This window comes from Tinamus guttatus, unplaced genomic scaffold (genome assembly GCF_059628265.1).
Source record: "Tinamus guttatus ecotype Peru unplaced genomic scaffold, ASM5962826v1 Tinamus_guttatus_pri_ptg000213l, whole genome shotgun sequence".
Classification (NCBI taxonomy): domain Eukaryota; kingdom Metazoa; phylum Chordata; class Aves; order Tinamiformes; family Tinamidae; genus Tinamus; species Tinamus guttatus.
Genome location: NW_028288747.1, coordinates 11,707,049 through 11,732,718, shown reverse-complemented (window position 1 = coordinate 11,732,718; position 25,670 = coordinate 11,707,049). Strand labels below are relative to the sequence as shown.

At 38.6% G+C, this 25,670-nt stretch overlaps 1 protein-coding gene across 1 annotated transcript; it reads left to right on the top strand.

Annotated features, from left to right (window-relative positions):
* The first annotated feature begins 4,517 nt into the window (after positions 1-4,517).
* Positions 4,518-25,386, top strand: SLC30A9 (solute carrier family 30 member 9). Its single transcript, XM_088524750.1, has 18 exons — positions 4,518-4,614; positions 5,910-6,086; positions 9,143-9,205; positions 11,971-12,070; positions 12,804-12,896; positions 13,276-13,358; positions 13,770-13,828; positions 14,611-14,678; positions 16,283-16,385; positions 17,030-17,085; positions 18,401-18,536; positions 18,871-18,910; positions 19,356-19,427; positions 19,897-20,004; positions 21,589-21,754; positions 22,337-22,466; positions 23,055-23,168; positions 24,879-25,386. Exons 1-18 carry the CDS (start codon positions 4,542-4,544, stop codon positions 24,921-24,923), a joined length of 1,686 nt encoding a protein of 561 aa, XP_088380876.1. The 5' UTR covers positions 4,518-4,541; the 3' UTR covers positions 24,924-25,386.
* Positions 25,387-25,670: the final 284 nt, after the last annotated feature.

Here is a 25,670-nt window from a genome sequence, read left to right as displayed (position 1 = left end):
AGTCAGGTCCACACCCTGAGGCTGCTCCCCCTAAGGAGAAAAGGAGCACCTGGAAGAAGTGGCAGGTGATGGTTGTGGGTGACTCCCTGCTGCAGGGCACAGAGGCACCAATATGTAGACCAGACCCCTTGTCCAGAGAGGTCTGCTGCTTGCCAGGGTGTCGAATAAGGGACGTTAAAGAGAGGCTCCCAAGGCTTGTCTGGGAGTCTATTACCCACTGGTACTGTTTCATGTAGGCACTAATGATGCCATGGGGGAAACTGAGGGATATCAAGCAAGATTTCAGATCCCTAGGGATGGCTGTCAAAGGTATGGGAGGCCAGGTAGTGTTCTCCTCTATCTTACCAACGAGGGGAATGGATTCAAGGAGGAGAAGGCGAATATGGCAGCTTAACAACTGGCTGTGCAGCTACGCTTGACAACAGGGTTTTGGCTTCTGTGACCATGGGACTCTGTTTTATGACTACCAGCTAGTGGGGAATGATGGGAACCATCTCGGCAAGAGGGGCCCATGTCTCTTTGCCAACAGGCTGGCCAACCTGGTTAGGAGGGCTTTAAACTAGGTGAGAAGGGGGAAAGGGAGTGTCACAAAGACAGGGCAATCAGTACCACACAGCCAAAGTCAGATGGCATCCAGTGGGAGTATGGTAGTGGGAAAGTGAGGATAGGATATGATTACAGAGGGTCCTCTTTCACTCTTCCTGGAGAACCTGCAGGCTTGTTTACTTCCCTGAAATGCCTGTACACCAGTGCGTGAAGCATGGGGAATAAGCAAGAAGAACTGGAGATCTGTGTGTGGTCACAGCATCATGATCTCATTGGAATCACAGAGATGTGGTGGGATAGCTCGCACAACTGGAGCGCTGCCATGGAAGGCTATGTGCTCTTTAGGAAGGACAGGCTGGGAAGGCGAGGTGGTGGAGTTGCTTTTTATGTGAGAAAGCAACTGGAATGCATGGAGCTCAACCTGGGAGTGGAGGATGAGCGAGTTGAGAGCTTGTGGGTAAGGATTAGAGGGCAGGCTAATGTGGGAGACACTGTGGTGGGTGTCTGCTACAGGCCACCTGACCAGGATGAGGAAGTTGATGAGGCCTTCTATAGCCAGCTGGATGTTGCCTCACGGTCACAGGCCCTGATTCTCATGGGGGACATCAACTGGAAGGACAACACAGCCAGGCACAAACAGTTCTGGAGGTTCCTACAGTGCATTGATGATAACTTTTTGATGCAGATTGTGGAGGAGCCAACGAGGAGAGGTGGGCTACTGGACCTTGTGCTAACAAATAGAGAGGGATTTGTAGGAGATGTGAAGGTGGGGGGTAGCCTCAGTTGCAGTAACCATGAGTTAGTGGAGTTCAGGATCCAATGAGGAGGTGGCAGGGCTGTAAGCAGCCTTGCAACCGCGGACTTCAGGAGGCCCAACTTTAGCCTATTCAGAGACCTCCTTGGAAGAATCCCATGGGCTGCAGCTCTAGAAGGAAGGGGGGCCCAAGAGAGCTGGTTAGTTTTCAAGCAGCACTTCCTCCACGCCCAGCGACACTGCACCCCTGTGAGTAAGAAGTCAGGCAGAGGGGGCAGGAGACCTGCATGGATGAGCAGGGAGCTTGTGGCAATGCTGAAACAGAAGAAGGCGGTATACAGAATGTGGAAAAAAGGACAAGAAGGCCTTCAAAAAAGGCAAGGAGGAGGACCCAGGCAACTACAGGCCAGCTGGATAGGTGAGGGGAGAGTGGTGGATGTCATCTATCTCGACTTCACCAAGGCTTTTGACACCATCCCTCACAACATCCTCCTGGGCAAGCTCCGGAAGTGTGGGATGGATGAGTGGACAGTGAGGTGGATTAGGAACTGGCTGGATGGCAGAGCTCAGAGGGTGGTGATCAGCGGTGCAGAGTCTAGTTGGAGGCCTGTGGTTAGCGGTGTCTGCCAGGGGTCAGTCCTTGGTCCAGTCCTGTTCAATTTATTCATCAATGACCTGGATGAAGGCACAGAGTGCTCCCTCAGCAAGTTTGCTGATGATACAAAACTGGGAGGAGTAGCCAATACCCCAGAGGGCTGCGCTGCCATCCAAAGGGACCTGGACAGACTGGACAAGTGGGCGGTGACACCAGTACAGGCTGGGGACTGACCTTCTGGAGAGCAGCTCTGCAGAGAAGGATGTGGGTGTCATGGTGGATGACAAGTTGACCATGAGGCAGCAGTGTGCCCTCGTGGCCAAGAAGGCCAATGGGATCCTGGGGTGCATTAAGAAGAGCGTCTCCAGCAGGTCGAGGGAGGTGATCCTGCCCCTCTACTCAGCCCTGGTGAGGCCACATCTGGAGTATTGTGTCCAGTTCTGGGCTCCACAGTACAAGAGGGATGTGGAGCTGCTGGAGAGAGTCCAGCACAGGGCTACAAGGATGTTCAGGGGCCTGGAACATCTGCCCTATGAGGAGAGGCTGAGAGAGCTGGGCCTGTTCAGCCTAGAGAAGAGAAGGCTGAGAGGGGATCTGATCAGTGTCCATAAGTACCTCAAGGGAGGCAGTGAGGAGGATGGTCCTGGCCTCTTCAGTGGTGGCCACTGACAGAACTAGAGGAAGGGGCCAGAAACTGAAGCATCAAAAGTTCCACAGGAACTTAAGGAAAAATTTCTTAACAGTGAGGGTGACAGAGCACTGGAACAGGCTGCCCAGAGAGGTTGTGGAGTCTCCTTCTCTGGAGATCTTCCAAACCCGCTTGGACGCAGTCCTGTGCCACGTGCTCTAAGGTGACCCTGCGTGTGCAGGGGGGTTGGACTAGGTGACCTCTAGAGGTCCCTTCCAACCTTAAACATTCTATGATATGATTCTATACTATGGTGTTATATTAAGAGTTCTCCACCATTTGGAAAGTTGCTCCATTCACTGCTAGTAGTTGATTAAACTGGTAATTGTAATGCTGATAAAGATTGGGGATTTCTGTGTTAAAGGAAACTGCAGATGTACACCACAAAGTGTGGCAATTCATTACCGATTGCATTGTATCCTTGCCTATCTCACACTGAGTAGAGGCCACTTGAGATCCTATTTCTTGGCTCCTTCCACAGCCTCCTGTGTTCAATGGAAAGGTTCATGCGGAAGCCTTGATTAAGTCCGGTCTGACCTCCATGCTGGTAGTATCTGTTAATGTTTGTATTTCAGCTTTACTGCTTTCATTCCTTATCTATATTTATTGTAATGTAAATACGCGTATAAATGTGAAGTTGTATACAAATATTTATATTTAAATATATTTAAATATGTATATAAATATGAACTAATTCAGTCATTCCATCTGGTCTTGGGTAGGAAGTGATAGATCCAAAGAAAAATAATGCAACACTTCTTAAGAATATAGCAGGGATTCTTCTCGAGTTACAAGTGCTTCAGGATTTTTTTTTTTGTCTGTTGATATTCTTTAAGATATCTTTCCATGGAGAAAAGAAACTTAAAGAACGAAACTTCGTTAACCTCACTATTGCTAGGCTCTTGCCAATATGAGTCAGTTACTATGCAGGGATTGCAAGTTGCACTTTGGTGCATGATGAGTGAAGTGACTCCACCTTTGCTAGTTCACCAATCGGGGTGTGTGGGGTTTGGCACTTAATTCCGTAGCTCAACATCTGGTGCATAATGATACAGCATATGTTGCAATATTGCCCCTTCACCTGGTAGGGCTGGGCTTGGACTCAAGTGAAGGTAAGTGCTAATGATAGTGTGCGGGTAGCGTGCTTCAGGCTGCCTCCAGAAACCTTGCCTGGGGAAAACCCCTTGCAAGCTGCCTCTTGAGGGAGCGAAAGTGCCAGCAAGCCTTGTGCCCTGTCTAAGGGGGTGTGTGAAGGGCAAATTCCTCCATGTGAGCCAAGGCCCTGCCACTCATCAGCTGCATCTGTCACCCCCTTCCCTGCCATGGTGCCTCCTTGTGTGCTCCCCTGGTCCTCACTGCACGGGGAGGGACACAAGGGAGCTGGGGGTGGTTTGTTGGAGTTATAAATATTAGTAGCAAAGATCTCCTGGAAAACTCCCAGGTACGAGCAAAAAAAGAGAAACCTCAAACAAACACCTGCCCTCTTAAGTGTGCCAGGGGATGCCCAGGGCCCCACCTCTCTGCTTATGTTAAGCACCCAAAGGGGACATCAGCCTATAGCTCCGTCTATACACATACAGCGTTCTGAAGGCAGGCACATACATACAAATATATATTATATATATACACAAATACATATGTATATGTATTTGTGTATGTACATATATTTAGTTATTAGTTATTAGTTAAGGGCAGCTTTAGCCGCCCCCGCGCCACAGCCCCACCGCAAAGCGCGGGCTGGCGCCGAGGCCGCTCCGCGCAGGCGCGGCGGGCGGGCCCGTGAGTCAGCAGCGGCCGTGGGCGGCACCCGGATGTGGAGGCGCCGCCCGGCGCCCGCTCCGTCCCGGCCCTCCCGCCGCCGCCGCCGCCGCCTGGGCCGCAGCGGGGCCCGCGCCGCCGCCGCCGGCCTGTCCCATGCGCGGCGGGCCGCGGCCGCGGGCGGGCTCCGCGTGGCCGCCATGCTGCCGGCCCTGGCCGCCCAGCGCCTCTACCGCCTCTACGTGCGCTGCCGGGCGGCGCGCGCCGCCCACGGTGAGTGAGACCCGGCCGGGCCGCGGGGCCCTCCCCGCTGCCCTTGCGGGCCGTAATGCCCGGCGGCACCCGGGAGGGGGCCACTGCCCCCTGCAGCGTTTGTTTTCTAAAGTGCACCCTATAGGCCCCGACCCCTGCCAGGGCCCTTACATAACGTTACATGGTAACGTTTGCTTTAGAGGTGAGGGTCGTGGTAAGTGTGGAAGGAAACACAGGCTACTGGGGGGGGGTTTAATCCTTTGCAAAACCCCAGCCTTTTCCCTAGGCCATGGATCCCACAAGATTACAGTTGTGACCGCTCTTGCCCCTCTTCATACCATCACTTATAGCCATATTGCAGTAAACACTTGATTCGTGTGCGTGTGTACGTGACTGCGTAGGACTGCTGAATGTGCTGATTAAGCTTTCATTTTCAGCTGTTCCAGCACCACCACCAGAGCTCAGGAGTCAACACTGACCCGTTTATGTTGTGTATTTATTGCCATCTCCCATGGGGGGCGGTTGGCGAGGCCTCTGGGCTGTGCTGGGCTGCTCTGCAGGGCTCCTACCACCTCGGCAGCCCTGAGCTGTCCCCAGTAGCCTCTCGGGCTGCTCCTCCTGTGGGGTTGGTTGTTGGTGAGGTTGGGATCAGCCCCACGTGCCCTGTGGCAGCTGCTGCGGTGCCAGAGGACCAAAGTGAGCGCAAGGCACCGCTGCAGAATACGCTGTTTTATCGAACCTCCCTTGTGTGACCTGGTTTACCAGCGTTGTTTGACGTTTTACATTTACTTGTTCTTTTAATTCATGCTTTCCAGAGCAACCAGTTTGCTTGCTGCATTTCAGGCTGGAAATTCAAGTTTGCAGGCACCACAGAAGTGTGTGTGGGTGCCTCCTGAAAGAAACTTCTTATTAGCACCAGCAGGCCATATCCACATGCAGCTTTATTTTTGGCAGCCCTTTAAGATTAGGGGCTGCCTAGCAAGGTTGATGTCTTGACTGACTTCTTGTATCTTATATTGTAACTTATAAAGGTGGTATAAACACTTGAAATTACTCTGGGTAAGATGTTTTACAAAGTGTGGTGTATTTTCATAATTTACTGCTTTAGCAAATCTTAAATCATGCTCTGCAGTAAGGAATTAGTTGGAGTGTATGCAGAATGAAATACACTTTATCCCTCGCTGATAGTTACGCACAGTAGTTTGTGTTGGTTCTTTTGAATCAGTAGGTTTCAATCACTTTCAATCAATCAATTTCCCTTATTTTTCCTTTGCAAATGACTTGTCTGAAATATTTCTTCCTTCCTTCTCTCTTAGGATGGCAGACTTCAGTGAAAAGTGGGAGTCTTTGTTATGTTCTTCCTTGCAATCGTCTGCCTGTGCAGCTGATGAGTCAAGTGAGAGTTTACACCTCTAATGGTCAGAAAAAAGATCTTGGATCAGAGGATACAAATGTATCAAGTACTGAAGGCGCTGTGCCCAAAGGTGCAACAGGTCTGTCTTTGCTTCAGTTTTCACTGTGCTAGGGCTAAAGTAAGGAGTATTTTATTTATCTAAATGTAAAAACTTAATATAAGTAACAATTGATGCTTTTTTTTTCCTGTGTTATACTGCAGTTGCAGAACTTTTAATCTTTTTGGCTTCTGGGCATGCCATATGTATAAGCAGAGAGGAGTGACATCCCTTTAAATATAGGATTTAATTTTACAGTATGGAATTGGTGCTGATGATAAAATGTGCATGTCGGAAGGGATTAGATCATTTAGGAGATGGAATATCACTTTCGGCACTTAATTGAACTGTTTTTACAGTATTTCATATTTGTTGTGTGAAATGAACTGGTGCTACAGATTAGATGAGTAATAAAACTGAGAATTGTGACTTCTTCAGATTAGGATAGTGATGACTGATGGAGAAAGTTGGGCTGTTTCATTTTCTAGAGCTTTCTAATCTGCTGGTGGTTACCCCTGCAACATTCACAATTAACAATTAAAATGAGGATAGCCTTGCTCCTTGTTTTGCTTGTTAAGCTTGTGCTAGTTGAGGACTCAAGAAATTCAGAGCCGTCTCAATTTTGCTCAACCCCTGTATTACCTATTGTTTTCAACTTAATAAATATACCATTGCACAGATATGAGTTTGAAAGACTAGTGTACTCAAGAGATGGTAAAGCATTCAAAAATAAGAGCTCTCTTTCTGAGTGCTTTTCTTTAAAACTGAATGGCTTATTAAATTAAAACAATTCTATGGTTAAGTAGCTTAGCAGTTCTTGCTTTTGTAGCTTACCCATACCTAAGGTTTGCAGCAGTCTTTAAAAGCTAGCAAAGGTAATCACAGGAGAGTTACTTTTCTGTGTGAAAGTTTGGAAGCACAAGGTTGATATAAAATGTTGGAAGTACAAAGGTAGATTAAAAAAAATTGCTGTAATTCTGACAGATATTGTTTCTAGATTGTTTTGGAGATGTAATTGAAATTTAGAGGACCATATTCACTGAGACTGTTTATGTTTTTTAGAAGCAAAAAAAAAATTAGATGAGAAATTTAGGAAGTCTTGAGCTAACAGTAACTGCTGAAGGGCAAACCTAGCAGAGACACCTGCCAGGTATATCTAGAGACCAGAGAGTGACTTGTAATTGTTGATATTTCCTAGGTCAAGAATGTTCAGCTACTAATCAGTGTCCTTTACAGCTGGATATATGAAACGGACTTCAGCACTGTTGCTTTCCTGGTGGCCTTAAATTATAATTGTTAGCAGTCATTAGAGGAGCGCTCCCACCTCTTCTCATCCCTCTTGGATTATCCTCTCCTGTGTGGCATTAATGATTATTGAGCTTGATTTCCCTTGTTTTGGGGAGTTAGCACTGGGTTGGATGAGCAGGCTCATGCTGTGCCCTGTCCTGAGGACACTGCTCTTCGTGGTCGTGGAGCGCACGGGGCGCCAGGGGAGCAGCCGCCGTCAGAGCTGCTTTGTGCTGGCAGCCGGTGGCACTTGCAAACCCACATGGAACTGCAGAGATATTAGGGTTTTTTTCTTTTTAGTCCAGCCTCTAGGCCAAGGTAGTAAAATTCCAAAAGGAACTTAATGTGATCTCAGTGCTTAGATATAAATCTTTATATTTGATGTGTGACTTTTTTTTTTCCGTCTCTGAAACTTTATGACTTAACCTTTTGTTAAATAGAGTTGGTCTGATATCTTTTAGTGAGGTTGCATTGAGAGTTTCTGAAATGCTAGAAAATGACTTGTCACATTTTCACACATCTTTTTTTCTAAAGCATCTTGGTAGACCTTGGTTGAGGGAGGTCTGTTGTTATGAAGAATGATAAATGGGCTGACAAATATTTTAAAGCTGGTAAGAAGTGAGTACAAAAGAAAAGGATTTTTTTTTAAATGTTGTTCAAGCCAAACAATAACTGATAAGGAGGAGTGTTTTAGAAAGACGGATGGTTTACAGTCCAACCTTTTTCGTTGCATGATAAAACCTGTTTCATAAATTTATAAGTGTTTTGTTACTCTTATTTTTCTAAGAATGTACATTTTTATGGTCAATACCCTTAATTCTCAGTTGCTTTTAAGGTCGTCACTAATTGATTAATGACAAATATAGCTATGTATCTTAAGCTTTGAATACTGTGAGGCCAATAAGTAAATCTTGCTAAGCTAAATTTATCTCATTAAGCAACGTAAATGTACTTGAATCTTCAAATTTTGAGTATAATTTTCAGCAAGGTTAGCTTTGTTAATGACTGCAGATGCTTGGCAAACCTCCAGCTTTAGTGTTAGAGCTTCAAAGAAGGAGCATGTTGGTTCTAGATATTAGAATCGTAAGGTTTCTGTTCTGAAGGCTGTGGTGGGAGGCATTAAAACAACATGCAATATTTATCTGAATTATTCAGTGGCATTTCTAGTTTGTGATTAAAAATCTCAAATTGTTGAAATATAAGAATTTCCACATACTAAAATTTACTTTATGATATTATAAATATTTTTATATTTTCTTTAAAAAAATAAGTATACATATTTTATTGATCACAACCTCAAAAAAACCCAATTTTCTTTGCTTTAGAAATAATTCCAATTTGTGATAGGAGTTGTGGATGTATCTTAAGCTTCAGCTGCTTGTAATTGAGTTACATTACATATTGAAAGATATGTGAATTTGTGGTGAAGAGCTCTCATAAACTGCACAGAATGCATTATACTTATTCATCTAAAATTTTCATAAATATGCTTCCAAACTATAAATGCATACTTTTGTTCTGTTTTATTTAATTTCTGGATCTTTCTGTAACACGTTGCAGATTTGCACTGTTTTGCAAGTTGTTAGGAATTTAGTAATCAGTGCTAAGTTAAATGTCTTATTATATAACTCTTGTATTTCATGTGTTTTAAGCATTGAAGATCTGGTATAAAAGCTTTTAATTGTCATGACAGAAAGCCCTATTAAGTTATACGGTGATTTTTGTCTTGCCAACCAAACTCTTTACGGGAACGGGGGGAAAAAAAAGTAGATATCTCCACACAGGCAATAATTTTTGTTTTTATTTTACAGGACAAGAAGCCAACAGTGCAGGTCAAAAGCAATCTTTTCTGAAAGAGCCAATTCAGGTGAAAGGTAAAGAAATACTTCCTGTGTCATAACTTCACTGCGGTCTGCTATTAACCAGTTACGTTGATTAAATAAAAAATTACATGACTATCAGTTTTTAAAAAACATTTTTATGTCAGTTTTGTTTGAAAATGTCTTTCTTTCTCTCTCAAAAAGTATAGTGCTAATCCCCTGACTCTTCACCCTACAATGATTGTCTTTTAATTATTTCTTTAAACTGATTAGGGAAAGACTAACTTGCTTTCTCATGTGTTATCAAAGCTCGTCTGCCTTGCATCTTTTTAACCATGTCCGTTCACCATCTTGGGCTAATATGGCTAAACTAAACACTCGATCTTCCTCTACTCCTCCTTCTAAGTCTTTCTGTCTTCCTTCTTATTGCTGAGTTAATCTAATCAGTGTTGCTTCTAAATATATTCTGGTCACATGAGCTGCCTAATCAGAGTCCTGTAATATTTCCTTTCAGGTCTGCAATAAATACAGACTTTTATATCTTCAGCTACATTATTTAAAAACATGGTTAAAATAAAAGGATCAATTTGTGTTTCTTAGTTTATCATGACTTGATTTCCTTCCATCTGTAATTTTAGTTTCTATTATCTTCTTGTGGGAATAATCCTTTAAAAACTCCTGCAATCGGTTGCTCCTAGCATTATGTACGTTGGGAAAAATACCCACCAGAATAGAAGTGATCATTTTCTTTTAAATTCCTTGCAGGGAGCAGCGGGCGGGAGTCTTTGCAATGGCTTCAAATCTGAGCCTCTGCTCATGATTCAACAAGCTATAAGTTGTGTCAGATTTCTTTCCTGCCTCTTTCTCCTTTAAAAGAAACATCGAATAATAGTGCATGTAACTAACAAGCTGATGTCAATATCTTCCTGGATTTATTTTTTAATCTGTTTTTGTCTGCATCCTTTACAGCAATTTCCTTGAGTCTGTTGTCCTTAAAGTGTACATATCTAAGGGGCGCACAAAAGACAGTTAGGAGAAATTGGATCAAGAAAGACTGTGAAGTAATTGTAAAAATACATATATCTTCTAGCAAAGAGATCTGCTTCTAGATTATGGACACATAGGCAAGAATGTTTGTATTAAAACTTTTGGTAGTATTTAGAAAGTAGAATTCTATTTTTCAGAGACCATTGTGATTTTGACACTTACTGCTCCAAATATTGTTACAATAATAATTTTAAAGGAACACTAATCTTAATCTGTGCTATTTAAGGAGTTGTAATTACATCATCTTGTGTTTGATTTGGTCCCTATAATGGAAATGGATATACTTTTCACATTTATCCTCTATTTTATGTGTGAACTTTAGGGTAGGACTATTGACATCTGCTACTATGTTAAATAGTATTAATAGTATTTTCATTCAGTTAAATTTACCTATATTTCTGAAAAATGTATTAGGAAGTGTTCAATAAATCTGCTAGTTAATATTTGGTAAGGTTATGACTTCGGATATATGTGTATATTTAAAATAAGAAAAGGAGGGGTATATTCTTCCTATTTAAAAAATGTTCATACAATTTTTACCTTAGTGAATGATGAACTGCTTTTATGAAATATCTTCTTTTTGGATGCTTTTGCTTCAGGATATTGTGGGATGAATGTGATTACTCAAATACTTTGAAAACAATTGTTTAAGTTCAAACTGAATGACAGAAATCAGATTATCTTGGTAAATGTTGCTATTTGTTACACTTATGGAGTGTTGAGTGTCAAGCAATGCATTTTGCCTTGAAGCTTTCAATACTAAGAAATAAGAAAATGCAAAATTCTGTGAAAAATTGTTCTTGAGATCTTCAAATGCAGATTTTTTTCTTTAAGTATCTTATGACTCAAGGAGAAGCTTTGAACTAAATACGGAAAGGGTAGCTCCCTTAGCTCCTGTGGTAGGAAGTCTGTTTGTAAGTCTTTTTGTCTGCAGAATTTGAGCTATTTTTCGATATTGTCAGTTTTTTCATACTACATTCTTCAGCTATTGTAACTCTTTTTTTCTTCCATTAATCTTAAGTTTTTTAACAGGAGTAAATTTCTGATGAGTTAAATTTGAAAATGAGTTAATTTTTATGTATGTATAGACAAGAAGGCAACGATGGTATGTGTTTTAAATTCCTCATCCTATTTTTAAATGGGTCTGGCAATCTTTTATTTCTTGTATGGAAAAATCTGATGTGATAAGAGGAAGTTTTCTAGATAAAGCATGTATATTTTAATTTTTATGAATATTAAATATTATGTGGCTGTTTTGAAAGTAGTAGTTGAGGAAAAACATGCATGCAGCCCATCTCCGTTCTTCATGTGATCTGCAAACCAAAATTCTTCTCTGCAGAAGAATTCAGAAATTGTTTCTGAAGTACTGAAAAAACTTTAGAGCTCTAAGATGCCATTGTGCTTGTCAGAGCAAGGGTTTCCAAACTGCCGTACATCACTGCTATCCTAGTAATCAAAACCTTTCTGACACTTTGTTGGAGATGTAGCTGACAGCAACAGTACAGCAGTAGGTGTGTGATGTATTCAAGGGCCTTGAACTAAAACTTTGTTTGCAAACATTTTCAGCCTAAAAATAGCATTCTTTGCACAGCTGGAGGAGTTCTTTTATTTATTTCTACCATCAAGGACATTCTTGTTTCCTCATTGTAAATTTTCTATCCCAATTCTTCACTTCGAGGTACCATGATTTGATAGCAGAATGAATTACCTTTTCAAGTTTTTACTGTAGTCTCTGTGAATGACCTAACTACTTATCTATTTCTGTTTTTAAGTGAAAGCAGTCCTTAAAAAGAGAGAATATGGACCAAAATATACACAGAATAACTTCATCACGGGAGTCAGAGCAATAAATGAGTTCTGTCTTAAATCCAGGTATGGTGGCATGGAAATCTAGGAAATTTACGATGCATTTAGTTGCAGAGGAGCTGGGGGGAGTCTGCCTCTAGAGCAGATAGCTGTGGAGGGGAATGGTAAATAATCCTGTTTCAGTGTTCTGGGGTCAGCGTAATCTGAGGTGCAGAACATCCCTGGAAGAGCATTGGAAATTTGAATTTTCTACCATGTTGTACTGAACCCTTATATCCTTTACTAGATTGTATATTAATATATTAAGATGAGGTCTGTAATCTTGAGGGGAAAAAAAAAAAAGGTTGATGGTAGGCTAACTACTGCTACCTGATTACCCTCTTTTACTGTGTCCTGTTCCTGCCAACAGACCTTACTTACTGGAAATCTTTTTTTTTTTTTTTTTGTTATCTGTGACCTTTTGCAGAAATGAGTAGGTAGAACTGGCTGTATAGGTTTTGAGGATAATATTGTTAACTTTTAGTTTTTTAACTCTTTTAGTTTTAGTTAACTTCTAGTATAACTTTTAACTTTTAGGACATGATTTGGATTTTTGATTGTGAGAAAGTAAAACTACCATCAAGAGCTTCCTAGAGATAACTTGCTGCATGTTGCATGTCCATTCTGTTTGACTGATTAGACAATTTCAGTTTTCTGTCCTGCCAATTATACTAGAACTGTGGGAGACTACCCAGAACCAAAAATAATATTAGAATAATCTGCTTTCTTTTTCTTTCACTAAACTGTCTGCTTTCCTTAGTGATTTAGACCAGCTGAGGAAAATTAAACGACGAAGTCCCCATGATGACACCGAGACTTTCACTGTGTACCTGAGATCGGATGTAGAGGCAAAGTAAGAGCATTGTAATGAAGAATTTTTCTATCATCTATTTGGATTTACAAGAGAATTTTTAAAAGTCAGCTTTGCAATGTAAAAGGGCAATTGTATTTTCCATTTTCTATCTGAATAAACTATATATCCCCATTATTATAACAATTACATGGTGGATACAAAACTGAAGGGTGTGTTTTATGTGTCTAAAGATGAAATACTTCTCTTCCCTAAGCCTCTTATTCCATAAAATGGACTGTGTGTTTTATTATCAGAAAGAATGATGTTCTTTTTTTAGGAGAGTTTGTGATTACGTAGTCAAACTTGAAAGAAGTTACAGGTGTGTTGTTTTATCAGTAACCTATATAAATAGAACCGTTGTTATTTTTACTCTGTGCAGGTCTCTTGAAGTTTGGGGGAGTCCAGAGGCTCTTGCTAGAGAAAGAAAACGCCGTAAAGAGGCAGAGATCGAGTACAGAGAAAGTGAGTATAGAATTTTCAAAATATTTCAAATGTAAACAACAAAATGTGATGTTAGAAATCCAGAGGTGGTAATCATGTTATTTCATTGAGAAGACACAAATTTGGAATTACTAATCACTGGTAAGATCTTATCAGTGATTCATTCCTATCTATGCCAATAGATTGCTATTACTATCTTATGCTTTACCATCTTTATGATACAGTCAGAAAATATATTGAGTGGAGATCAACAGAGAGATTTTAGTTTGATAGGACTGTCTAGCTTTAACATAAGCAGATTGTATAATAAGCATAAGCACTGTATAATAAGCATAAGCAGCAGATTGCTGCTGTATAAAGATGCTGCTGTATAACAGTCTTAAACTGTTGCAATTGCTAGTAAATATTCATGATGATAATTTTGTGCTGCAGATCTATTTAGAAACCAAAGGCTGTTGAAAGAATACAAGGAGTTTTTTGGAAATACTAAGGTAAGAATTTTTAAAAAGTTTTTGTCTAGAAAAATACTACAAGATGTACTGGGCTACCTTTCTATGGAAAGAATTGAAACAGTTATAAAAGCACAAGTAACTGAAAATCTCATGAAGTTCATCTTTACTGTAATATACTAGATCTATTTGTGTTTGTAAAGCAGTGGTTAATGTTATTATCCTGGATTAAATGGCTTGTAAGTGTAGGAGTGCAATGCACTGGGAAGTTTTTGTCAGTTGTCATCTTTAGCAATTTACCTCTGTACATGTGATTCTACCTAGCTTGTAATATATAACTAAAGTGTAAAAAAGTAATGTTGTTATACTTTGTATTATGCTAAGATATAATAAATATATAGTTAATTAGAAAAAGCGGATAGTTCTCTCGGAGCAAGGTTTTAACAATTTTCTATATGCCCTACGTTATAAGTGGCCCTTCCTCTTCCCTTAAGTAGACCCATCCTTTGGATCCAGATGTTTTGTCATAGCAGAGTAATTTCTTCATCTTTTTGCTGCACAACTTGCTGTTCTTCTTGTGGTTGGCTGGCCCATGCTGGAGGCTGTTTTGGTTGTTTATCCTTTTTTGTAGCCATCCATTCATAGTAACCTATAGTAACTTATAAAACCCAACTACGAACTGGGTGTAAACTAGTATGCTTTGAAGGCTGTGACTTGACATATGCAATAGAGTGTAATTCTATTTTTTTTAAATAATTTGTTCAGTAGGTTCTTCATAAGGTCAAGATTTGGTTGCTTTCATAATCTCTTATTTCTTTGCATAGCCACGCTCCAGTACAGCAGCTATGTTTCTCAAGGGACCAGGAAAGGTGGTAATGGTAGCTATTTGCATGTAAGTGTAAAAAAGTTTATATTTTGTATGTGCAAATGGAAAAAAAAGAATTTTTATTATTCTAAAAATAAGTGTGTGTTTTCAAGCTGTATTATATATATGATTGTGTGTGTGTGTGTGTGTGCTCATATATGTATGAGTTATGATCTGCAACTGTCAAGTTGCTAAAAGCCTAGGAAAATTCCAGAACTACTCCTAGAAGATTAGAAATTTAACTGCATTTTCAAGGGCCATCACCAGAGTAGATATATAAGACTTTGTTCATGGCTGTGACCTCATTAGCATCTATATGGTCTTTTTTGGAGACTAGTTTTGGGTCAAGAAAGATAAATCTTTTAAAGTTTTTATGTTGGATCCTATTGTCTTTGGATCCACTGTGAAGATACAATTAGCTGCACTGGTAGAATCAATGGAGTTAACAGAATCCTGCATCCAAGAATGAAACTTTCAAGCCCTGTTAGAGAAATGCAGGAACAGACTTGTTTTGTCAGATAGGAATGAACACCATTAACCAAACAAATTATTTGGAATGCTACATAACTGAGGTGATTTTATGGACATGCTAATGCAGTTGTCTTTTTAGGGAGAAAAAAAAAGTGTGTGTGCTATATAATACTTCTTAAAAGTGCTAGTGGCAAAGGATGTTTCTCACGTTGCTGCTTATTTGGAAGCATGAAGTGAAATGTGTTAGTTTTCAAATTTAGTCTAGACAGAAAATTTCCACACACCCGTAATGAATCTGGATATTTTTGGTTTGTTTTTAACTTTTATCTATTGTGTAATGTTGATGTCAATATCTAGTTAGACAGGAAACCTTGAATAGTTTTCAACTGCTCTGTAGCTCCACTTTTTCTTTTTAATTATTATATAGCAGTCTTGATCTTTCTATCTTTCTATCTCTAACCCACTGGCACAATTGATGAATGAATAATGTTGCTGGACCTGAAACTTGAAAATCTTAGTGTGGTCTCTCCTTTGGAAAGGAAATACTTGCACTCATATAGAATTGTATGGGTGAAAGTATCTGGATGTATGGGGCCCTAGAAGTGTGTTGCACCTTCGGATAATTGTCAACTCCATCAATACAACACTGAGAAGAAGAACACAAAAGTCAAGAGTGTTCATGAATCCCATATTCTTTCTGTGCTGTGAGTTGGAAGAAACTTAAAACAGGAAGATTAAATTGTAGGTTAGTGTTATAACAGACTAGGTGATTTATTCATTATTACTATTTTTTTCTCCTCCTATAAATTACAATAATTCTTTCCATTTTGGAAGATAAAAAGACTGAATTAAAAAAAAATTAAACCACTTTGAGGTCACTGGGTAGAGCGCAGTATGGAAAGAATTGCTACCTCCTTCATAAAAAATTGCTGCCTCCCAGCCTTAAAAATAATGCAATTCAGTAAACTGTCTAATTCTGTGTGTGAAAATGGGCTGAATTTGTGCTTCCTCAATTTATATATTCTTACAGTCTCTAATGAATCAATATTTTCTTTCATCAGTTGCTAGTAGGAAATGCATGGTTATGCAATGCTTCTGGTTTTGCTGAAAATTAATATTAAAGGCCAAATATTCTGATTTGCGTATTTCTTTGTTTTCAGAAATGGATTGAATTTTTTCTTCAAACTACTTGCTTGGGTTTACACAGGTTCTGCAAGTATGTTTTCAGAAGCTATACATTCTTTAGCAGACACTTGCAACCAGGTGAGTGTATTTAAAGATAGATACTTACAGTAATTGTTTTACAGTTGAAAGCAATAATTCAGTCTCTTAGGAATTGTTAGTTAGCCTATAGTGTCTAAATGGTTTTAAAGAAGCAGAGAGAACTGACATTTTTGTGTTTTATTTAGTGAGTCTCGGGTGCATGGCGGAACTTCTTGTTGTTATTGAGCGTGCTTTGTAAATGATATTCATGGAATCATAGAATCATTATGGTTGGAAAAGACCTTCAAGATCATCGAGTCCAACCATAAACCCATCACCCTCTGCTAAACCACGTCCCTAAGGGCCTCATCTGCATGTTTCTTGAACACTGCCAGGGATGGTGACACCATCGCTTCCTGCGCAGCCTGTTCCAATGCTTCACCACTCTTTCTGTGTAGGAATTCTTCTTAATATCTAACCTGAACCTCCCCTTGATTTTGTGATTCTTACAGTTACACTTAATAAATTTATGCAAGGTAGATACTGGAAGACAAATTCTGAGAACAGTATTCCAGTTGTAGCATAACATCAGAAAAAAAATATGCAAATAAACAAGTTGCATCTGATTTTATTTATCTTTTTATCAAGTTCAGTCAATGTTTCTTAGGTATTTCAACTGATCGTTTTTCCTTTGTCCTAAACAGGCATTACTAGCTTTGGGCATCAGTCAGTCTGCAAGGACACCTGACCCTAGTCATCCGTAAGCTTTTGCTGTAAATAATGGTTTTAGTATTTACATATGGGAGTAAGATCGATTCTTTCTTGTGCTTCATCCTGTTCTTCCTTAATTTTATGTTTCATGTCATGTGTGTTTTTTTTTTTTTCCTCCTATCTTTACGAAAGAAATAATAAGAAAAGGGGGCATCTGCCAAGTTGCAAGAGTTTTAATTTCAGTGTCTTGATTCATATATATTTTGTGATTTTGTTTGCTATGCTTTTGGCTTGCATTGGCATTACTCGTTAAAGTTATTCTGGGCATTTCTATTGGATAGATTCACTTTTTTCTTAAATATTTATTTGATCGTAAGTATTCCCTACATGAAGATCAAGTTCTTTAAATAAAATATTACTTACTATTTTTTTTTTCTGCAAGGAAATCGCTTGTATCATTTGATACAAGTAAGGAGATCTATTTCACAGAACCACTTTTTTGCTTGCTTGCTTGTCCCAGTAATAGAGATTTCTATTGATATGTTCTTACGGTTTTGTGGAAGGCTAAAGCTATCATTTTTGTTATATTTTCTTGGAGATTACGTGCTTTACCCTTCACATTTTTGGTTGGACAAGTCATTCAAGTTGTAAGCAATAGGTTAAAGTATGTCTGACTTAAAGAATTAGATAAGCTTTTCTTCATTAAGAACACCAGATAATATAAGAAATGTATTAAATTATTCTAAATATTCATTACATTTCCTCCTCCCTCACTTTTCTCCCTTCTTCCTCAATACTTCTTCTCTACTTCTGCTTTCTAAATGTCCCTGTGGTTGTTAGTAGCAGTTAATAAAAAACAAAAGAATAAATGTACACTTTAATATTGCTTTAGCTTTTCTCTTTGCTCATAAAATTGCATGTATTTGAAGTTTGCAGTTAGCTGAACTACCTAAAGACGACTCATGTTTTATGATGTTATTTAAAGGAATAGCATAGGTATAATAGCTACTTATAATGGCCAGAATTTTTATTTAGAAGTATCATTTCAATAAAATGTAAACGCAACATATTTTTTAAGAAATATCTCAGTTTCTATAGAAGAAAGGGCTAGTGCAAGATGGCAGTACAAGAGCTAGTACAGCTGTCTAAACAGCTGTTTGAAAAGGAATTAGAAAAATATCTTTATACTAAATGTCTTTTTTTTTTTTGATTACATTCAATTTAGCAGCTGTTTTTTAAAGTAAATGCCAGGTTACATGGTGCTAGTTTCCAAGATGTGTGAAAACTTCATGGAAAGGGTTGTAGATGTGTTTGTGAAGAGCTAGGATCTTGTTTTTTTAACTCACTTTCTCTGTTTTGTCTAGGTATGGTTTCACAAATATGCGCTATATTGCATCTCTGATTAGCGGGGTTGGAATTTTCATGATGGGTGCAGGACTTTCTTGGTATCATGGAATCATGGGTTTACTCCATCCTCATCCTATAGAATCTCTCCTCTGGGTAAGCAAATCTTGCTTGATGTTGTACTTATAGACAATTCTTGAGGGGCTTAATAGAAAGTAGTGACAGTGTATGTAACACACTTCTTGAGTCAGTTTTAATCCTCAAACAACTAATTCTAACCAGCTTTATTGAGAATGTTTCAAGAAAAAAAAATGTATTTTGCAACACACATTGTATAGTTTGGATGTTGTGGGTTGTCAGCTCATTGTGTTGTAGTTATGGATAGCTGGATGGCAGAGTGGGGAATGGGATTCTTGAGTGGGGCTGCAAGGAATTTGTATGAACATGTACATAATGTGATAATTAAGAGACATCTTTTTTTTTTTAATAGGCATATTGCATCTTAGCAGGATCGTTGGTGTCTGAAGGAGGTATGCAGTACTAAGAAATATTTCTATATATGTATTCTCAATCTGTGACAGTATAATCTGAGTAATTATAGTATTTGATTTTTGCTTACACCACAAAAAAATTGAGCTCTGTCGCTGATAGTTGTGTTGTATTTGGGAGAACATTTTTCCGTTCCTCATCTGCTGTGTAAAAAAAAGTATAAAAATAATATAATTTGAGACCGTATCTACAGTGCCTATTTTATATTAACCTACCAGTGAATAAAGTATTTTGACTTGTGTAGGGAGGTGTGCAAGTGAGTATAGATATAGCTTTATGCTTTGCCATTATTCAAACTATTGATAGTCAGGGCTTTCTAGATGGACCTATTACTATGATATAAGGAAAGGTTTTCTCTCTTCAAAATTGAAACATAAATTATTTTGCCTCTAACCATTTTCAGCAACTACTCTGGTGTTGTTTCAGCTACCCTTCTTGTTGCTATAAATGAAATTCGGAGGAGTGCTCGAGCCAAGGGTCTCTCATTTTATCAATATGGTATGTGTTGTTATAGCAATAAGGCATGTGATTATTTAAAAAAAAAAAAGAATCTATTTATCTGTATTTGCTTAATTATTGAAAACTTTGTTTGTCTTTGCTTCCCCCTGACCTGTTTAATCCATGTTTTCTCTTCTAGCAACAAATACATTTTACTCCATGATAAACCCATTGATTTTAGGTAGCACTGCTTAGAGACTTATACTAAAGTAGTTTTGCATTCTTCAGGATAAACTCCCCATTAGATTTTCAGATATTTTAGAGATACTTCCCTAAGTGGTACAAAGCTTGCTCAGTGTATTTATGAATGCTTTAAGGAAGTGTGTGCAAATGTAAAAATTCACGCTTGACAATTTTTATGCTTATAGAAAATTTTCCACTTAATTTGCTGATATAAATGTAGCTTATAAAGCACTATACGTGGTAGAGGCTAAGATTTCTACAGCAGTGCAATTTTTGTTGAATACAGTTGTGCAGAGCCGTGATCCTAGTACAAATGTGGTGCTGCTGGAGGACGCTGCTGCAGTTCTGAGTGTGGCCGTAGCTGCTACCTGCATGGGCCTGACTTCTTTAACAGGTAAATTCTTCCTCAACATGGGACAGGCTGCATACAGATTTTCTTCTGTGTATAATACAAATACAAAACATGCTTTATTTAGCTTATACTGTTTGACTTTAAATATATGGCTATTCTTCTTTAGACTTATTGTCATAGTATGACTTTATTTCTGCCTCACCCTGCCTGGAACATCATTTTTGTTAGCAGAACAATCGAAAATTGATGGCAGTTATTCTTCAGTTTAACTAGACCATTTTTTTGTTGCACACATTTTAAAAAGTGTATTGCTGTATGGTTTACAGTGTATGATGGATAATTTACTACTAAAGCAGACTTCAGTTTATGCAGAACGCTTCCACTGTGATTGTACTTGCTTCTGCTGTTTAGTTGCTTCATGCAGTAACATTGTGTCTGCTGGCATTCCACTGCTGCTTATTGTTTGGTATCTTTTTTTAAGCTTCACTCTTCTTTTTCAATTTTAAATATCTTCAGATTGTAAATAAAGTTATTTTTTTTTGTTTGTTTTTTTTTGATGTGTTTGTAATTGGTGGGATCAAGCTTGAAAGAATACTTACATACCAGTGGGTCTCACTTCCTTTTGACCTGTTTTGTTAAGCATACCAAGATATTCTTTTCTTAAAAGTATATTTATTATTGTCAATTTATGTGAATTATTTCCTGTCTTAGTATGATTACATAATTGGAGCTGCCTTATTCAGCTGTATGCATCTCCATGTACATGTGGGGAGGATTTAAGGTAGAAGTTCTTCTTTCAGATACAGAATGGTGGTAGTGTTGTTCAGGAGCAATTATTTTAATCTGAAGATAATGTGGCAAACCTAATTTGTGCAAATATGATGATCTGTATGACAAATGACTCAGAGCTGCCACAGTCTGCCTCTAGCTACTCGGTTAAGCCTTTCAAAGGGAGGGAGTATTTGTCCCTTTGTAGGTGTTTGCTTTATTTAATTGTTTAGAAAAATAAATGTGCTATTTTTTGTTTCTCTGAAGGTTTTTAATGGCTTTGTTATTTATATAGATGTTTTTTTATCCTATCCGTAGTTTTGTGACAAATCTGAATATGTGTGAATACATGTTTAGAACATCCGTTATGCAAGTTCTGCCTTCTGGAAGTGGTTAATACTTGCGAGGCTTAAGTTGTTTAGGAGTATCATATCAGACTGTCCTATGCATCCATCAAAATGATGGATATAATTGTCTTCATAAGGCAGTGTTAACCTTACTAGTGAAAGAACAGACTTTTGATTGTGCCTACTACCTTGTTTAGGTGTATGTAATTTTATATTCATAAAGTTAAATCTCTATCATAAATTCTAAGTAACTGAAAAAAAATGGCTAATTTATTAGTCCTAGAGGAGACAGGAAAGCATGGTGTTTTCTAGGTGAGGGAGAGGGACATGAGACTTTATTTTAAGAGCTTATTTTCTTTCAGCTTTATCTTGCTCATCAGTAGTGAAGTACAGAATTGCCAACACATGAATTAAAAAGAAAAACACCATGTACTACTTTTGGTGTGAAATTTGAATTACTTTCTATGTTTTAGAATTACTCTGTGAAATTAACTTTATTTATTTATTTTAGGAAACACCTATTATGACAGCTTGGGGTCTCTAGGTGTTGGAACTTTGTTAGGAACTGTGTCAGCGTTTCTCATCTACACTAATACAGAAGCCCTGCTGGGGAAATCCATTCAACCTGAACAACTGCAGCGACTTACTGAGTTACTGGAGAGCGATCCTGTCGTAAGGTGAGAATCTAGGCAACTCAGAATCTCTTAATAGCCCAACAAAAAGGAAGAAAACGTTTGAAAATAATAATTCAAGTACTGTAAATGAGACAACTCTTTTTTCTTTTTTTTTTCTTTTGAAAATGGAATCTTCTGGATTAAAACTTTAGAAACTTGGTTATTACATGCTAGGAAATTTAATAAGCAAATACTTCTGTCAGTCCTTCTATAGTGGAAATAATTTCAAATACATTCTCACAGAAATTAATTACAGGAATTTACATATAGCTTAATGAGAATGCCACCTCAACTTCAAGTACAAGCACAAAAATGATACTGTAATATTGCTTTTATAGTTGATTAATGCTTAAATGTTTAATTTATTTACAATTTTATTATATATATATTCAGTCTCTGGAATTATGTAATAGTTGGCAGGGAAGTGCCGCGCTTGTGTTATGGTGTAAAGGCTTCTGCATATCCCATGTTACAGAATGAACATGGTGCCGTGTTCCCTGGTTTCTTGGAAATTTGCACTTTAGAGCACAAAAAACTCATATGTCACAATTTTTGTAATGTGAGAGTGTAAATTGTGTGTTACAGAGCAATTCATGATGTTAAAGCCACGGACATGGGAATGAGCAAAGTGAGATTCAAGGCAGAAGTAGACTTTGATGGACGGGTTGTTACTCGTTCTTACCTGGAAAAACAAGACATTGAACAGCTGCTACAAGTATGTTTCAAAAAGTGTTTTTGTAATTTTCAGCATTTTGATTTTACTTTCCCATTTCCAATTATGTTTAAAGCATGTTTTTCCAACAGGTGGGATATATTCCACTTTTCATTTTGAAGGATTTCAGAGGTTTTTACTTACTGTCAGTGTTGAATATTTCTGTGCAGAATCATGCTATGTGCTGCTGTGCTTCGGGTTTGAGGAAGGCCTTGGTTAGAAGGAGGGCAGGTTTTAATTCAACCTTTTCTTAGAAAATACAGGCTTGTGTGAAATAATTTTGGTAGGAACATATTTTTTTCTGATAAATATTTATTAATATGTATGCTCTCTAGTCAAAATCAGAAGCCTGTCACGTCTGTTTTGGCAGAGGCAATCTCCTTGGGTATTGCAGATGCAGTGTTATGGTTTACAGATCCTGCCATTCAAAGTGAGCTTGTCTGTCAGCAGTCACCTATTTGTCTCAGCATTCTGCAGCTTTAGCACTTAACTGTGTGACCCAGATGCTGTAGTGTAAACAGCTTGTGGACAGCTTGGGTCTTGGGCTCCTTTCTTCTCCATCTCAACTTCTTACATTTTATATCTTGCCAGGAAATTCAACAAGTGAAGACTCTTGAAGAGCTAGAAGCGTTTATGCTTAAGCATGGTGAGAATATCATCGACACGTTGGGAGCTGAAGTAGACAGGCTTGAGAAGGACCTAAAGGTAAGATTTAGCTCTTTTCTAGGGAGATTTTATTTTGTAATATCTTTAAAATATATTAAATAAACAAAGGATTGCGGCCATTTTTAATTTCTAGGTATTATATTGCTATTAAAATCTTCATCTGAGAATTAGCTGTGGATAATTAGAATGGTTGGCTTGCTTTCATTTTCTCATTGTATATTCTGTCCATATGGTAAAGAGAAGAAATTTTGATGTGACTAGTCTTTTGACAGAATATCATTTTTTAAATGATATTTAACACATTATTTGTCTCCGTCCGTGGAAATTCTTGTTTTATATCATCTGGATGGAAACCTAGCTGTAGTTATTTGTGACTGTGGTCCTGCGCAGGTACCTGTCTACTAGTTCTGAACAGAATTGGAGAAATAGATTTTTAGTATTGTAGTAGCTTTTTACTTCTAGTTCTCTGCTTCTGAGTGCAATTTTAGATCCCCAAACCAATGCCAAACCAAACCTGAAATAAAGTTTGGGCATCAGCAAGCAGCTGTGTGGTCAGAACTTCCTGTGTAGGTGAAACAAACATGGATGTTCTTCATGTTCTGCCCACCTGTGTTTGCCAAGGGGACAATATTGAATCACCTAAGGATGCTGAATCTCACAAAAAGTTGTTGGTGAAAACATTTGCATAGTATTTATTTTGCACTTTTTCATAGTAGGTATTCCAGTTTGATATTTCTTTACAAAATGTGCAATTCATTTCCTTATTCAATTCATACATGGTTAAGCATTTTCCTTACTTGGAGTTGCAAGGCATGTGGTCTAACAAACATTTTCACTGATTGAGGTCAGTTCTGTAGTATTTTCTAGAATGCAAACAGGACTGAAGCATCCTGATTGCCAGACAAATGCAGCCCTCCTGTGACTGTCTTTTGCCTTCATCAAGAGGCACCGCTCAAGAGGGTGACCTTGGCTATAGTGTGGAGTCTTTGAAAAATATTCTACATTTAGTTTCATCTTCCCAGAGTGATGCCGTTTAAAATTAAAAATATTTTTGAGTATAGTTGTATCAGGAGATGTAGTTCTTCGTGGTTTGTAAGCAGCAGGCTTGTGACTGATGATTTTAGACATGAATACTATTTTTTGGCGTGCGCAGGGATTTCAGTGCTGTGTTGCTGTGGAATATGCTTCACTAAGTATGCTAGTCAGATTTACAAGTCGGTGACTTAAAGCATCCCATGGGTTGTACAAGCTGTGTAATGACCATGACATTTCTACAGTATCAGAAGATGCCTGTTTCTTAGCAGAAACAGTATTTTGCATTTTTGTAAGTAGCTCCAGTACCTTGGAACAAATGATTTCAGCACTTATCCAGTATTCAGGAAAGTGCCTACCTGTTAAATGTGTGTGTGTTTAAGAATTTGGACTTATTTGGACAGTCTTATGTAAAAACTAATTGCCTTTTTAAATCAAAAGAGCTGCTTCATACTTTTTAATGCATAAGAACTAATTTAGCTGTGAAGTTGAAAAGTATTTGTCAAATAAAGAGAGACTTAGTCTTCCGGATGGCTTACAGTATGGGTTATACTTATTGAAGTTATATTTCATTTTAAAATAGTCCTTATGTTACTAGAAATAGGGATTTTTTATTCATTGGGTAACGTCATACGAGAAATCCGTCATTTGCATGTGCAAATATGTGTTTGAACACTTTTAATAAAAATATATTTTGTTTTGCTTTATTTTCCCCAGCAACGAAATCCTGATGTTCGTCATGTGGATTTGGAAATACTATAGACTCGACAGAAGAGGTCTTTAGGTTGCTACCATTTGGGAAAGAAGCTGTGGGAAGGGATGAAGGGCTCCCGAGACTGCAGTGACCGCAGCACCATACCTCGCTCGCCCTTGCTGTAGCTGCCTGCACCCGTAGTGCTCTGTCTGGAAGAACAGGAGGCTCACAGACAAAAATTTCTGTGGCAGAATCAATTTCAAAAAGCTACTTTATTTAACTTCCACAAGAGAATCTGTCTGTGTGAATTTACTGCGACTCAGAACTTGAGACTTGGGGTTCAGTTAGGCAAATATTACTGCCTGAAGATAGACAACACGCTTAGTTTTCCCTCGTGTCCCTCTGCAATCAGTTTGCACTTCGTTAGCTTCTTTCAAGATATCATTAAAGGTTCTTGGGAGATATTAAGATTAGCTAGGAAGACGTTGTTCCAGTGGAACCTGCCAACTTTAAATTAGTTGTTATTTTCCAGCTGTGTAATTGTTTCACAGTGTTTATTTTCTCTTAGGTAAGTTCTTTCTACCCGGCACTGGCTTTCTCTCAAGTACCATGACCTGGAAATCTGCTTTTTGTCCCTGTTGCAGTTCACAACAGCACTTCAGAAAAATCTTTTTTTATTTTTATTTTTTTTCATCCTTAATGCAGTCAACTTTATGTGAATAGCCAGAATATGATGAGTTACTGTGAACAGATTATTGCATAGAAATTTCAGTGAACTTCCTCTGTTTAATTTTGTTCTTTTTTCCCTAATAGCA